Source organism: Mustela nigripes, chromosome 2, assembly GCF_022355385.1.
Source record: "Mustela nigripes isolate SB6536 chromosome 2, MUSNIG.SB6536, whole genome shotgun sequence".
NCBI lineage: Eukaryota > Metazoa > Chordata > Mammalia > Carnivora > Mustelidae > Mustela > Mustela nigripes.
The window spans coordinates 204,519,842-204,537,059 of record NC_081558.1 but is presented as its reverse complement, the minus strand read 5'-3'; the positions used below and the strand labels follow the sequence as shown (position 1 = coordinate 204,537,059).

At 36.3% G+C, this 17,218-nt stretch overlaps 1 protein-coding gene across 6 annotated transcripts in view; it reads left to right on the top strand.

Annotated features, from left to right (window-relative positions):
- GRIK1 (glutamate ionotropic receptor kainate type subunit 1) overlaps positions 1-16,891 on the top strand; it is a 390,406-nt gene extending 373,515 nt beyond the window's left edge. For 2 of the 6 annotated variants that reach the window (XM_059392239.1, XM_059392238.1), the window contains 2 exons: positions 15,936-16,022; positions 16,430-16,891. In XM_059392239.1, coding sequence (XP_059248222.1) covers positions 15,936-16,022; positions 16,430-16,585 — 243 coding nt within the window. In that variant the 3' untranslated portion in view covers positions 16,586-16,891. Of the gene's footprint in view, positions 1-701; positions 2,322-15,935; positions 16,023-16,429 lie in introns of those variants that run through there. The other 4 variants (XM_059392234.1, XM_059392232.1, XM_059392236.1 and 1 more) reach the window with 2 other exon arrangements.
- Positions 16,892-17,218: the final 327 nt, after the last annotated feature.

Sequence of the window (17,218 nt, the reverse complement as noted above, 5' to 3'; positions counted from 1 at the left end):
CACTGCTATTTTTGATAGAAATCATACCAAGAACTTACACCATCCTGAATAAGATGATTGTATTAAAAAAGAATTCCTTCATAAGCATTCTAGAATAAGCAAAGTACAAAGCTCATGCCAGTTGTGGTGCTTTAGGCCACCCATTCAATTTAATATTCCTGTTAAAATTTTGAGGTTCTAAACAATTATTAACAGGGCTAGTTTAATGCTCAGTTGTCACTGTCCTGAAATTAATAAATTTTAATAATGGGGTTCCACATTTTCACTTTGTACTGGACCCCACATATTATGTAGCCAGTTCTGATTAATAATCCCATACCAGTCCCACCTCCATTAAGTGGAAACTCTCCTTACAGTCCCAACGCTGAGAGGGATTGATTATAACCTGGTTTTACCATGGAAATTTTCCCACAATTACAAGTCAGTTGTGAGAACATTAAGCACCCCTTTCTTGTTAGAGAAAACTATCTTTGCTTAAAGGGGAAAATGGACTGTTCTGCTTTGTTTTAACTTTCAATTTACTCTTGAGGTGTCTTGTTTTATGCAACTAATTTGAAAAATAAAAGCCTGTATATGTTATGCTTTGATGTGCTTCTCATAATTGCCAGCTTCATTTTATTTAAATTTTCATTTAAACATTCATTTTTGCTTCTGATTTATTCATTTTTTTCTATATTTTTCTCATTTCTTTTGCATGCAAGGCTTTTTGTTTCTTTTATGGACTGCAGTGTAAGCAAACCCATCCAACCAACTCTACTTCTGGAACCACATTATCTACGGATTTAGAATGTGGCAAATTAATTCGAGAGGAGAGAGGGATTCGGACACAGTCCTCAGTTCATACTGTGTAATCAGTTAAAGGAAAAAAAGTATGCCCAGTAGAGATTGTTTCTGCTAATTGGTGTTGTTGATGATATCTGTATCTACTAAGCATAAATAGCCACAATTCCCTATCCCTTTAAGATAGCAAAACTCATGGACTCTAGACGTTGAAGTCAATGCAATGAGAACAGATGTGCGATCTGTGTTGAAATTGAGGTGTATTAGGGGTAAATAAACTCCCAAGATATGTGTATTTTCCAGAATCTGCTATACCATCAAGACAATGGCTATCTTAGTTCTATATTCATGCATTAAAAATAAGAAGTCTTTCCTCATGAAAAAGTAGATCCAGACTTCCAACAGTGCAAAGCATAAAAACAAAATGCAAATATTGTGGAATTGTTTTCATCTTTGTGGACTTTTTTCTCCTCTTTCCTTCTCCCTGTCCCTTATGTTCTGTAGATTCACATGTTCAAACTGCCCAAGCCCTATCTTTTTGTAGTAACTCCATAACAATGTTGATGTTCAACTCAAATTGATTCCACTATTTACACTGTATTATTTACATAAAGACTCAAAGATGTCTTGGATTTTAAAAATTGAAAAACGTGATCCAGAAAATGAAAAATAAACTTGAAACCTCTGGCGTCACAGAAGAGCCTTAGCTAAATTGAACATCACTCAGGAAGGCACAACACAGTCAAGTAGAAATTCATTATCATTATCCTGTAACATTTACTTGACCATCCTCTGTAGGTTCAGATCATAGTATGCTCGGAGTCTCTAAAGAACTGTGATTTTTTTTTTTCATGTTGCAGATCATTTCTTGCAAGCTCCAAAGAAGATCCTAAACTAGGAACTCATGCATAACATCTTCTATTTTCCACTTACTCACTCTCACTCTGCATTGACAAACATCTTTTCCCAAGACGTTATTTATTCCCTTCTTACTCACCCAGAATACAGTGGTTGTCCTCATAGCAATCTTTTCTGAGCATTACCACTTTCACACTCACTTCTCTGGACCCTTAGTCATTATCAATTCATTCCGAGTGTATTGGGGAGAAGGGCAAGGAGGAGAAAATAAATAGAGGAAAGAATTTCCACACACATTACAGATCTCTGGAGATTTATTTTACACCTGCATTCAAAATGTTGTAAATAATTCCCACTCTGCCTCAGCTTGCTGACATAGAAAACCAACTGCATACTTAATTTGTTCCTATGAAGGATATCGGCTGTCCCTCTGAGCTTCTTTTCCTCTTCGCCGTGAGTAGGGGAGTTGAAGATGCCTTTCATCTCCCCTCAATATGGACTAAGCTAGTCTTTGTTCTCTTAAATGGGATTACCTTTTGACGAATGAATTTTAGCCCCCAAAACGTATTTCTCAGAAGTAAAGATAAGCCATCTGTGCAATCATGTAGCATTTTGCCTTCTCTTTGCTTAGCTTTAAGTGGGTTTCAAATTTTGAACCACAGATCTCCCCAGTCAACATTATATTTCCCCAGTCAAGCATGTTTAGGAAAGTTGACTCCTGCCCTGATTGTTTCTCAGTCTTGCTTTCTTCTTTAAATAAATGTACTTTTAAGATAATATCTATAAATTACACCAACATTTATTTACTATTATTGAAGCAAAAGGACCAGAATTTGTCCTAGGTCACAATTTGCATCTTCATAATCAATAGAGTCAGGTGTTGGAATAAATATTTTATCATTCATAACTCATTGATTGTGTACATAGAAATCACAAATTATATAAGCTTATATTTCAAGGGCTATTTAATAAATCAAAGATGCTACCAAAAAATTATAAGAATGATTGATAAAGTTTAGATGATCAAGATTAGTAATAACAAAATTCACTTTTCTACAGACTATCTTTTAAAATTGTAACTCAGAGGTTTGGATAAAATTAATATTTGTGTGCCACTTTAAGCTGTATTCTACCTATTCCTGGTATTTATATGTTATTTTAAAGTTTTCAGAATTTCTTGAGATATTTGAAAAGATACAGCATTACAGTTAATCCTTTCAACAATTTTATTTTAGCTTTACTAACAGAGAAATAGATATTAGTCAGCAGCCTGGAGTCTTAGATTTTAGAATCAGAAGAGGATTTTCAAAGTCAATCAAACTTAGGTGCAGGTTTTAGCATAGCCACATGCTGAATGATCATAGAAAAGTGATTGAATTTCTTAGAGCTTTGGTTTCTTAATATGTAACACCAGGACATAATTTCTACATCATAAGGTTATATTTGAAGGAGTGTCCTTCACAATGGGTCCCACTGGAAACTGTTACCCAAATAAGATTTTCCTGCTCGAGGAAACTATGGAGCATTATCCTAAACATTCCTTTACCACATGATATCTCAGGGTATTTAATATGCTATAATGCTTTGGGAATTATCTTTTTGTGTGTGTGCATTGGGAATTTTCAACAAGATTGGAAAGTATTCAGTACTCCCCATACTTATTAGATAACAGAATTTATTTTTCCCCAAAAGCATCTTGACAGACCATTGCTCTACAGATCATACTCTAGGGAACACTGGTATGATGGTGAGCATCTCATCCAGTGATAATGTACACAACATGTTAGCCATGCCCGTCACATAACTGCCATTTAATAAACAAGAGTTTTGGTTTGGGGGGTAATTTTTAATTTCTCTGAGCTTCAATTTCCTCAGTTGTAAATTGAAGGTAATCTGTTGACCTATATTTACTAGGAGAATTAAAAGAAATAATATCATGGCATAGAAAATGAGATCATTTATAAGAATCCTGTTAAAAGATACTGGTTAGCAGATGTTAGTTCCTTATAGAGAAATTAAGTATTATTCTCTGGTCAGGTGGGCAGAAAGTACAGTTTACCATGAAACTTAATACAAAGTCAGTTTGGAAAGGAAGTTTTCCAGTTTAGAGGTTCAAACTATACATAAAACCATATTTCCTTACACAAGCATTAAAAATCAAGGCAATTTCATTGCACGCAAGAGAAGGACCCAAATCAACAATACATGAGGATCTAGTAGAAGTTTTGAACCTCGACTCTAGAAATTCTATTTTGATTATTCTGGAATGGAGGCAGGACAATAGCTTTTTTTTTTTTTTTTAAGATAACCAGTTGATTCTATCATGTAGTAGAGATCTAAAGCATCATATGCATATAACTGGCACTCAGTAAGTCACTGATGTTTACTGATTGATTTTAGAGGTATGACCAGTAATTCGAAGAAAGATATACAGCACATATTTGGCATTCAATGTTCAATAGACCCTCTCTAAAGAGAATTCAAAAAGAAACTGCACATCTTTGAGATAAAAATTTCATTATATTCAATTGATAACCTTCATATTTAGTTATAGGAGCTAAGCCTACACCAAATGATCAAATCAGATGTTTAAATGGTCTCTGCACCCTTTTATCCCCAAAGACCTCCATACATTTCAGAAATATAGCTTCCCTACACTCTCTTCTTTCTCCTTCTATACATGCCCTAGATAACGAGTTCTTAATATCAAGTGAATAACCACTGAGACCACAGTGACCCCACCAAGGGCCATTGCATTTTAGTGAAATTTAGGGAAAAAAGGTGGGGGGGCTTGAGCATGAAAAAAAATTTCCAAAGTCTGTTTTCACGTCATTAGTTCTCAGACTTTGGTGTACCTAAGGATCCCCCAGGGAAATTACTTAAAATACTGATTATAAGTTTTATCCCCATAGATTCCTTCTCAGGGATTATAATCTAGGAACAGGTATTTTTTAACAAAATCTGGAAGTGAATGCTTAAAACTACTTTGCACATTAGTTTTCATAAAAATTAGCTTAAATATAGCAGTTTTCTCCAAAATTAGGTTATGTACATGAGGTTTTATTAAAACTATCTTCAGTACAAGAGGTTTGTAAAATAGCTTTTCTTACATGAGTTTTTTCCCCAACACTTTTAAATACAAGTGTTTAAAAATGTTGGTAAGCATGAGTTTTCTTTAAAGCTAGATGCTTAGCTTAAAGAAGAGACAATCCGTGGAAGGCATGAGCAAGGTCTTCAAAGAGCCAAAATGCACTTGCATAGAATGAGGAGTGTTTCTTGGTCCAGAGCTACAACTAAAACAAGTGAATGGATGTAAAAGATGTTCCATATAAAATACAGCAAAATAGTTCTAATAATTTTAAAAAATGGAGGTAAATAGGATACAGCAATTTGACTTCAAATTAAATGGTAAGAGTGAGATTTTATTAACACTGGCAGTTTTTCTGTAGATTATACCTGAAGGAAGACTGTTTCAAGTTAGCAAGAGAACAGAGAGATATGAAAGATTGAACAAGTACATCAAGAACTATGGAGCCCAGAATGTTGTCTAATCTGGTTCCTGACAAGCCTGTTTTATAAGCCAATGCAATAATAATAAGAAAAAAAAAATAAAAGCTGATTTTGTCTTAGACTAAAATTATAACCTGAATTATTTTAGGGTTTTTTCAGCAAAACTGGAACTACCTAAGGAACACATGGTGGGTAGAGATAATGTTCTTAGGAAATTCAGCTGGATCATATAGTTAAACCTTTCCCAAAATTATTTCCAAATACCTTACTGCATTTGACTAGCACTATATAATGTTCTATGTAAGCCATCTATGGCAAAGCAATGATTCCAAATTAGTTTCCAAGCCCATAACCCTTTACACTATAAGGTCTATTTCCCAGTAAGCACTTTAAAAGCAGCCTGGCCTTGAAAGCAAAAGGAAAGCAAAGCATTCTTACTTCTTGCACTATTTTCTGCACATCTGAATGTGCCAAATGGCATTATTAATTAACTCTTATAGATAATGAAAAATTTCTGCTTGATGCTGCAGTTTTAACTTGCCTTTAGGAACCATCTCATTATGCTTCCCACAGTTATGGAATTTTATATGCACAGATGCACAAGCATATTAAAATCATTTTTGTTTTCAAAATCCTCTCCATAGAGACTGATATCATGGAAAATGGGATTCTTCTTTAAATTTTCAAAGAAATTTTATTTGCACAAATAAGAATATTTTTGTGATAGAAAACCAAATGTTCTGTGTAGTTTCACATGCTACAGGATCTGAGATTTGTAATTGGCAAACCAAATAGGGCTAATTGGCCAAATTGCACAATACAACCATGTCTCCATATCACAACATACACGTCCAGATACACATAAAAATAATGAGTAAGACCTGAGTGATGTAAAGAAGTTACTGTATTTGTTCCATTTATCCACTAAGTTTAAGGTAGTTAGGTCATAATTTTCTTCCTATCCAATTTTTTAACTGAAGTGCTTAGAATTCAAACATTCAGATATTTCAACTAAAAAGAAAAAAAAAATGGTGCCCCGATCATTTAGTCTTTACCAACCATAAGAACTAAGAAATTACTGTCCACAGATAACCCACCCTATCTTCACATTTATCTTAAATCCTAAGTGTCACTTGGCACATTATCATCTGATAATGTGTCTCCAAGTGTCCTCAGCTTCATTTCTTCCATAGTCTGATCACTTTATTTAGAAAATGATTTGGAGAACTCTCAATAGGTTCTTTCTGTAATTGTGGAAAGAGGCTTTCCTTTGCCTGGAAACCCAAACATTCATCAATTCATGGAGAGGCCAGGAAGCAATTAATAACCATTTAGAAAAATGGGGCACCTGGGTGGCTCAGTGGGTTAAGCCTCTGCCTTCGGCTCAGGTCATGATCTCAGGGTCCTAAGATCAAGCCCTCCTTCGGGCTCTCTGCTCAGTGGGGAGCCTGCTTCCTCCTCTCTCTGCCTGCTTCTCTGCCTACTTGTGATCTCTATCAAATAAATAAATAAAATCTTAAAAAAAAAAGAAAGAAAGAACTTTTCCAGGGTACAATGGTAGTGTCTTCTAAATCAAACAAATTCTAAAAGGTATAAATGGCTCAATGGAAATGTGACCTGGGACTCACAAGCCAAGAATTCAGGCGTCTGTGCTGTTACTTAATGGGTATGTGACTTTGGGCAAGTCAGTGTTCTTCCCTCACTCTCAGTCTCCCCATCTGTGCAATTAGGAGGTGACATTTAAAGTTCTCTTCCAGCCACAATATTTTTTAAGTTTGTTAAAAAGTGGGAAAGAAATAAAAATATAGAAGCAGGACCAAAAAAATAATAATAAAGGTTTGGCCAAATATAAATGTAAAAAATATTGTGCAATTACCTTGGACATATTAAATTCTTACTGCCATAAGCAGAATTACCTATCCCTGCCCATGATGCAGGATAGAATGGTCCACTCTGGATATAGAGAAAACCAACATCATAGCATCAGAGAATGAAACAGTTCTCATGCACTCATAAGCGAAGCATGACAAACACAAGGAAGACTACAGAAGTAAAATCATTCTAGACTTTGATGAGCCCACAGGATCGGTAAAAATAGTAACAAAATAAAACAACAAATGTGCCAAACAAAGACCTATAGTTAGAAGTTATTTGAAGCTATGGAACTGATTACATTCTCAATCACAATTCAAGAAAGGGGATATCAGTGGGACTGGAGTGCATGGGGGCAAACTATTCTGTAAATGGAACTTAAATTCTACTAACAAAAGGAAACAAAGAAAAAGGTTGAGGTGCTCTTACTGTCTATTGCTTTTACCCCTACCCTCCACCACCTTTAAGAATCAAGGTTTTTTATATGTATTGCTTTCAAGCCAGACATGAATCAAACTTTTAGCTTTTGAGTTTTAAGTAGGCTTTACAGATCTGTAGCATAGGCAAAATCTTGAAAACCATGGTTTTTCTAAAGAACCAGATGTTTCATTGAGTAAGTTAGTTGTTATAATTAATATAGTTTATCTTTAATTAACAGGATCCAAAACCCAAAGACCCAAAGTTGGAGAAATGCACAAAATATTTTCCTCCCTCGTGTTCCAATTCTGACCAATTTTTGACCCCTAGGAAAGAAGGGAAGAATGGGAGGGAAGTCATTAAAACTTGATGGTACCAGAAGTCCTGAGAGAAGGCTTCATGACCATCCCTGAGCCAAGTCCCAACCTGAGGACAGGGAATAGAAACTTCAGAAAGGCTCAGGAAGGATCCTAAACAGAAAATACTATTTTGGGGTTCAGAGGGTGTAACCCAGGAGATGGCAAAACTTGAAAGAAATTTTACATCCAACTGTCTCCAGAATGGTGGAATAACAAGGTCTAAACCATGAACACCGAACAGCTTCATACTCCTGCTCTGTCCTAGAGTGTCTCAGTGAAAACTCCATGATGCTTCCCAATGAAGAGCTTTGTGGAAGAGCCAAGAGAACCACTGGACTGAAAGAGTTGAGTTTGGAGTAGAAAAGATTCAATGTGACATGAAGACCATAGTGAGGCCACAAGCATCTCAGAGAACACAGCAGAGAGAGAGTATAGCATCCTAGACCCCCTAGGATGCCACACCCCAGTGGAAGCCAAAGGATAGAGCATGGCCATAGACTAGCTTCTCACTATTACAATGCCCAGGCTCTCTATTAAACTCTCCTCTACCCAGATACACCTGGGAAAGAAGAGGAATAGGGAGATGGGGAGAGACTCATTTTAACTGAGTCATTAGAAAAGAAACTTAGTTTTAAATGAAGAGTGAGTTACCTTGAGTTGATAATATCCACTAGATACCCAGGGATATCTCTTAAAGAAAAAATACCCAGGGATCTCTAAACTAAGGTGGGATTTGTTAATTTTTTTTAATAGCATCAGATAATTTTCTTGCACACCTCGGTTTATAGCTTGAGAAAAAATGTATATCCTCTACATAAGGGCATAAGCTGGTATTGCAAGGACTTCATGGTAGCTCACACATGCACTATGGACAACTAAAACCCTCCATCAGGCTCAATTTACCTCAAGGCTAAGACCATTCTCTATATGAGAAGGGCCATGCAAAAAATTCTTAAAGTTTATTTGTATGGCTCCAACTCTGCCTCTGAGTTGCTGAAAGGACCAGGCCCTCTTGTCCATATGGCAATGGAAAGCCTGTCCTCATTGACATATGGCCTTGAACGTGGATGCCGGGTCAGGTACATATTGGTACATAGACCTATATTCAGAGGAAATTGGCAGGTTCAGGTAATGTAGGGAAGCCAGAAAGAACACAGAAAGCCAAAGAAGACTATCAGATTGGCCTCTGATGATGACTTCAGACAGGAGAAAGGCACTGTGGGTCCTTTGGGTTGACATGCAAACCCACATTTCTGCCATTCTTAAGCAAGGAGAGTTGCTCACTTCTGGATATGTCCGGCCCACCTGAGGATTATCCTTAGAGCAAAACTCTTTCTGCTCTCTGCTCATAACACTTGAGTGGACCACTTTGCAGCCACCTCTCTATACCTATCGGCCACTTTCATGTCCACTCTAGGGCAATGGAAAGTTTCAGTTGCCCTTGAGCAACATTCAGAGACCATGGGAGGCAGAGGACAATCTCCAACCAGCCTGATGATTGGCTTTGATGCCATTTCTGCACTCTAGTGACTGCTTCCTCTTCGTCTGAGACAGAGAGTGGGCACAAACTCTGGAATTTAATGTCCAATCTGCATTTTCAGATTCCCCAATCTACTAAGCTGTCCCACATTTACTTGCCTTATCTTAGCCCATGGGAGTTTAACCCAAGAGTGGCAAGTGAGGGGCTCATTCTCTGGTATTCTTCAGCATCTAGGCCCTCCCAATCCCTAGCTGGAAGATTCTCCTTGAAAACGGACATAGAACCGTCCTAGCTTTATACCCCATCCCCAGTCCCACTGGTTGGACCCTGAAGGCTCTAAGGCAAACTTTTACAATTCAAAGTGCCTTCTTTTTCCTTCTTTCAGACACCTGGCTGTTGTAATTAATAGCTTCAAAGACTGCAGTGGCTTCAATAGATCCACAAAAATCTATTTAAGAACTCAAAGCTGCAAATTTTACTTTTTTTCCTTTCTGTCATCCCTACCCTGAGGATAATGCATATAAAAGCTCTTGCTATGACTTTAAAAGTGGAAAAAGGGTTTAGAGTCAGAAGATTTGGAAAAAGCACATGGATTAATATCAAAATGAAGTACTGCTCCAGTGTTAACCTCACCTTTCAAAGTTTTCCATGAAATTATACCTAATGTTAGAGGAGAATGAACTGATACCTAACAGTTTGGGTGTAGAGCCCTGAGCAACCACTCCAAGTGAAAACTTTAAGAATTCTAAAAAAATAATAATACATATTTATATATGTAATTTTTATATATTTTATATATTTATTTATATATTTTATATATTTATATATATATATATATATATATATATATATCCACTTCACTATACACACTTGTATTTATTTTAATGGAAGAAAAACTTTCCTAAATACAATCTTTAATAAAGATGGACCCCAGAAAGATGATCCTCATGTACCTGGTGTTACTGAGTAACTGTGTCCTCCCCAGGTGTATGTTTATGGTTCAAAGGAGCTCAGATTGGAAAACAGGGAATTCTGGAGTATGCATTCATGCAAAGAATTAGCTTAAATCTAGGATCTAAGAGAGCAAAGATGTTGGCATCAAGCCTCAAGTGTGGGGGCAAAAAGATAAGATAGAGGACTTGAGATGGAAAAGGATATAGAGATGGTGACAACATAAGATTAAAAGGAACTAGGAAAATGAGTTAGTGGGATTGACAAACTGTAGCCAAAAGGAACATAGGGCTAAAGGGAGTGGAAAATGGAATATGAAAGGTGCAGGAAAATGGGCTGGACGATGAGGAGTGGATTCTGGGTCACAGGTGGCAATAAGGAGACCACATCTTGAAGTTCTAGTTCAGTGTCTAGATTTCCTCTATCCCAAAATTTGGGGCACAGTTGAGGAGATGAGACTCAACTCTCTCATTAGCTTTCAGGCACAATTAATCATAAACACTATTCTGAATAGAATGCATTCATACATTCAAATGTATTCAAATGTATGAACAGAATTCTTCCATCCTTATTCCTTAAAAAGTTTCCTGACATTTTGAACACTCTAGGTTGTTCCCACATTGAACCTCAGAGTTTAAAAATGTTAAGGATATGAATGCTTAGAACTTCTTCTTATAAAGAAAAAAAAATCAGAGCATCTGGGTGGCTCAGTTGGTTAAGCCACTGCCTTCCACTCGGGTCATGATCCCAGAGTCATGGGTGGAGTCCTGCATTGGGCTCCCAGCTCTGTGAGGAGTCTGCTTCTCCTCCTGACCTTCCCCTCTCTCATGCTCTCTCTCACTCTCTCTCTCTCTCAAATAAATAAATAAAAATCTTAAAAAAAAAATCACTGAGACATTCTTTCCACAGAACTGTGATAGTAATTTGATAAGACCAAGAAAATAAGAGCAATGATAATGTCATTATTTCTCAGTAACCTGTTCCTTGATTTCTATATTTCACTAAAATTTGGTCTATTTTACTAAAAATTGTCTTTACAAAAAGACTTCAGATTACAGCTTGCTTTCAAGTTAAAGCAGATCTATGTAAAATGAAAGATTTTATATCTGTAAGATGACACAAATATTATCTATATATTTCTTCAGCACTTAATGTGAAAATTTATTAGACAATGTCACAGACCACTTCGTTTGTCTTTAAATAAAAAGCCCAATAAAGTAGTAAGAGAAACCTATTTAAAATGTAAGGTGTAAAGGAATGCATTCCAAGCAGTTCTTCTAAATGTACCAATGAATAAAAGCACAGAATGCAAAAACATTAAATACACAATAACAAATCAATCTGATATTCACAACCTGATGCCAAGTTTACAACGAGCAAAGCCATTCCCAGTCAGCCTAGCCTTCATCCTTTCAATATTGTAAACTCAAATCAAATTTAAAACGCAGCTTTTCCTATAACTTAAAAGAAATCCCTCTTCACCCCCAGACTACTTTTTTTTTAAGGCAGTTATTTTAGGTACAAAGAACTGGATTAGCTCCTCCCACCCCTTCTGGGGGAATATTTGTAATACAAGGATAAAGGTGTCAGGAAAGAAGAATAATGTATATTACGGTTCACACCAGTACCAAGAAATTAAATATTGGGGATTAGTCCAAAGGAGGTGCCATGCTGTCAGCAATTACTTTTAAAAATCTAGCCAAAGAGGAAGGTTAATAAAAAGGAAGCAAAAGAAGGCAGGAGAAGAAAAGGATGGTGGGCGGGGGCGGGGGCGGTCATTCAGGACACACCGCATGCGCAAAACAAGTGGAAAAGAGGAATGGCTCTCTGCAAAACAAGCAAATCCTTTTCCCTGTAAAAACCAGAAGAGCTGTGGGGCTGCCGGAAGCTTCGCTAGTGGTTTCTAGCGGACTACTTGTATCTCAGCTTCCTTCCGTCTACAAAAGAAGTCACAGGCGCACACACTCACACTTGCGCATACATAGACACATCTGACTGTCTTTGGACGATGTCCAGAACAGCATAAAAGGCACTAATATAGTTTATTACTATAAACCCATTTATTTATAAGTGAATTTTCCTATCAGACTTGTCATCATAGGGATTCATTGTCAATGGGTTCAGAAGCAGAGATAATTTTTTTTTTTAATGGCAAGGGACTGCAGTTAATTTTCATTTCCTTATTATGCTTGAACACCTATCCTTCACAGGCAAGACACAAGCTGTCATAAAGCCTATTACTACATAAATACTAAAATGGGTTATGAGCTGGGTAAAACAAGTAAATAAGCATTGAAAATGCTATGTATTAAACATGTAGAAAACCTACTTTAAAAAAAAACACTGGTATAAACAAAGAATTGGTGCATAAAAAGTCATACAATGGCTAAAATTGAAGGAGCATCAACCTTTCACTGTTCTTCCTTGCCCTCCAAAAAACAAACAAACAAACAAAACAAAATACATATAGCAAGCTCCATAGACTTAAAATTTTCAGTGATGTATACAATGTTATTTTAAAGAAAGAGATGTGCCAGGCATTGTCCTGTGTGTTTTACAGGTACCTGCCCAACCTTTCACAAACTACTCAATGAAAAGACTTCTACTATTGTTTCCATTTTATAGATAAGGAAACTGAGTCAAAGAGAAACTAAGTATCTTGCTCAGTGTAACCCAGCTACTGAGTACTGTAGCTAAAATTTAAATTCCAGCATTCTGATACTGGGCCAACTCACAACTATAATTCATGGTCATATATGTGGATCCATTGAAAATATGAACTCCACCCACCAGAGAAAAATAAAAGGACCCTGGATTCATGCTACTGGAGGGTTTCTAGTCTGCAATCCACTAGAGGGTACTGCTGAGGTATCTATCCTACCTCTAATTTCCCTACCAAGCATGGCAACTAGGTGGTCATCAATATGTCTGACACTTTCTAATGAAGTAGGTTTACAAATTTAAACTTCCATGCTTCAACTTAGTTTTCTATGGCCCTGTGAACACAAGAGAGTTCATGAAAACCATGTCCAGAAATAGAAGCTTTGGAAAGCTACTTAAATTTTTATCCTAATTCAGAAAAAAAATAAAATATTTAATTCTGAGATTATAAAAGGCAAATTGAAGAATGAATAGGAGACCCTCTCGTGCCACTCTGTGCTGAGATGACCTTCAACAGTTTCATTTCCTGTGGATACAAGAGTGTGGTTTGCTTGAGCTCATGGCTGGTAGGGACCTTAAAGGTCATCTTGCCTTATGACTACAGCAAAAACTTGGAAGCAGAAAGGTCAGCTCCAATATCTTGCCATTTTCTTTTTTGACAGTTGGAGACAAAGTGAGAATCAAAAAGAAATCATTGTTTGTGACCAAAGAGAAAGAAACCAAACCACTCATAAAACTATATTTATATTCACTTTCATGCTGGCAGCAAGAAATAAATACTTGGAGTTGATCAAAAGAATAGACCTTTGTTGTATTTTAAGGCAATACAAAATTTGAAGGAAGACTGTGTTTTTTAAGAGAAACGTAATTGAAATGTATTGTCAAGATAAGATCTGTGACTGTTCTACTACCCAAAATAAGAGAGAGAGAGAGGGTTTCTAGCCCCCTCCTAGTTATGTCTCTTATGGGAGCCACATTTGGAGACTTGCTTTGGTAGTTTTAGGGCAAAATAAAGAGAAATGTCTAAAATGAAATGTTTTGAGAGTTGAAATAAAACACAAAGATTGCAATTTCTTAACAAATATTTATAGGAAAAGAACCTACAAAAAATTCTCTATAGTGATTTAATAAAAAAAAAATTAAGGTGTTGGAGATTTTAAGTGAAAGCAATTGAGTTTGGGAAGTCAGATGGACTGAGTTCAAATGTGAGCTTTTTCTCTTGCAAGCCACATTTCCTGGACAAATTACTTAATTTCTCCAATAGTAAATTTCCTTATCTACATAATGAGCATAATAATTCCTACCATATAAGATTGCTGTGAGATTTGTGTGTAACAGTGTGAGGTGTAAAATCCTTGGCACTTCTTCCTTCTCTCTCTCTCTTCCTTCAGTTTTAATGATCTTCCTGAAATTAGAAATGTCCTGTGCAAAAAAATAAAATAAAATAAAAAATACAAACAAAAAAACTTACATTAAAATAAATATCTGAGCAAAAATTACAAAACCCCAATGCAACACCATCCACCACAAAGGCACTATAAAACATTCAATTCATCTTAGTAACATAAATTTCACATCACATTATGCTACAAAAAAATTAATATGTGACATACCTACTGTAATATTTTTTGAAAGTATAATTCATAGAAAATATTTTGAAGTTTTTCTTTGTGTGACATCTCAGTTGATGAAGCCACAACTTACCATTTGAAAAGAAATTAATATGCATAACATGAATTTTCACTACTATAAGAAAATGGAAATGAAATTCAAATCCTATAAACATTCATGTGGAAAAGAGACAAAGTCGGGGCACCTGGGTGGCTCAGTGGGTTAAAGCCTCTGCTTTCGGCTCAAGTCATGATCTCAGGGTCCTGGGATCGAGCCCCACATTGGGCTCTCTGTTCAGCGGGGAGCCTGCTTCCTCCTCTCTCTCTGCCTGCCTCTCTGCCTACTTGTGATCTCTATCTGTCAAATGAATAAATAAAATCTCTAAAAAAAAAAAAAAAAGACAAAGTCATACAAAAACGAGTATTCTTTTTGGAGGTATGTGTCTGATAGACCAGTAATTTACATCTAAGATCTAAATTTGTCTGTCTGGTTCTCAAATCAAGTAGAAAAATTAAAAATACTGCTTATTTAGCCACACCTGGGTGGCTCAGTCAGTTAGGCATCCTAACTCTTGGTTTCCACTCAGGTCATAATCTCAGGGTTGTGAGATCAAGCCCCACCTATGGCTCCACACCCCAGCATGGAGGTTGCTGGAGATATTTCTCTCTCTCTCTCTCTCTCTCTCTGCTCTTCTTCCTGTGTGCGCGCTCTCTCTCTCTTAAATAAATAAATAAATAAATAAATGCATACATACATACATATATATTTTTAAAAGTACTGTTTATTTAAGCTACTTCAATTTTTCTATGGAACAAAAATGGAGTGTAGATTTTCAAAAATACATGTCGCCTCTTGATATGCCAGGACTGCAGGAGACATTTCCTGCATTGCACACGTGAATCACCAATGTTTTCCTATCAGGCCCTCACAACCTCAAGAAATCAGCTGGTGGAATGTCATTGTTTGTGTTTAACATATCCATTTTTTGAGTTAATCACAAATGAGTCACACAGTTGCCCTTCCACACACTTTACCAACAGCTTTGGGGTTTGAAGGGTGTTTTAAGGGTGATCTCATAAAAAACAATACTACTTTATGGACATCTCTATAAGCAAGAATTTGTTACTCGAAGATCTTATCTTGGCTGGAAGAAATGACAGTAAATTATATTTTATTATAGCATTTGTATACTGTGCATGTGAATCCATACAGTGTAATTGTAATAGATGTGTACATATATATGCCATCTGCATATGTGTGATATTTCATAATCATTGCTCCATTTTCTCCTTGTATAATGCCATCATCTTTGCTGTGCAGTTCAGTACCATATTATTTTCATTTCAACCACAGCTGCATCATTGCTGCTGCCAGATCTCTGTTTTTTTGGAGAAAATATACAATTTAAAATTGTTTTTTTTCTTTTTTTTTATCAGAAAGGAAAGTCATCAAGAATTAGATTTTATTTTAGGAACAAAGTAAGGTTTCATGGGAGAAAAAAACAAAGCCTTGGTGTAGAGAAGGTTTGTTCATTTTCTATAGCATTACTGAAGTGTCCGTATGCCTTGATAAACCTATCAATGTTTGGATCATCTCAATGGGGGAAATGACTTAACTTAACTCTATTTTGGTGTCTCAGCAAAGGTAAGTTGTCTATTTTGAGAACCTAACTGGGTAGTCTTATACTACTGCATCGGTGAATGAAACCCCAAAGTCTACCCAGCTAGCCTGCTGCCTCAGTTTCCCCAAATAGAAAAGGCAAATGGCCAGTGGGTGGAGGAGGAGGTGTGGGAACTGGCCGGGAACTTACTCTGTGGCAGGTTGCCTTAGACCAATATCTTGTATTCATAAAAACCTAGGTGAGAAACAGATCAGCGGAGGAGGGAGCTAGTTTGGTTACACTGATGCTCTATTATTTCGTGTTCTCTAGTGTCTCTCTTTCAATGCCATCATGGAAGAACTGGGAATCTCACTCAAAAATCAGAAAAAGCTAAAGAAAAAGTCAAGAACTAAGGGGAAATCTCCCTTCACAAGTATCCTTACTTGCCATCAGAGACGAACTCAGAGGAAAGAGACTGTGGCATAATCCAAGAACACATCTACAGGCAGCTTTCAGAAAAAAAAAAAGATACGCTCACTACAGGTTTTGGGAGGAAGGATTCCCGACAAGGGCGTGATGCGTTTCCATGTATCTATATATATAACTATGGTTATATATAGAGATATAAGAAATACAAAAGTTTAAGAAGCTCACAGAGACAGAAAGTACTTGGGAAGTGGCACTGGTTCTTTTGAAATGAATTTGTATGCTCACTTATTTTGCCTTTTCTCTCTTCTGGATAAATTTCTGTGTGTTCTTTCTAAATATTAATAAAACAACAGGGTTTTGTTTTGTTTTGTTTTGTTTTTCCAGAAAAGGTTTGAGTGTTGGTTTGTTCCCCTTTACTCGGCTCCCATTCACAATGTTTGGTTGCCAAGTGTCATCTGTTGTCAGTGTGCTATTTTGATGACTCTCTCCACCTGTTCAGACAGAATCACTTCTGACTAAGTTTAAAAATATATGTATTTTTCGTTCATACAAAATACCTAGCTATTATAGTAAAGTGAAACTATTCATTTTTGTGCTTTAAAATCTAACTTCATAAGTACTTTAAAATGGCACTTGGAACATCAGTGAGTATAAGATAAAAGGATTCTGAAAAAAGGGATATTCGTTCAA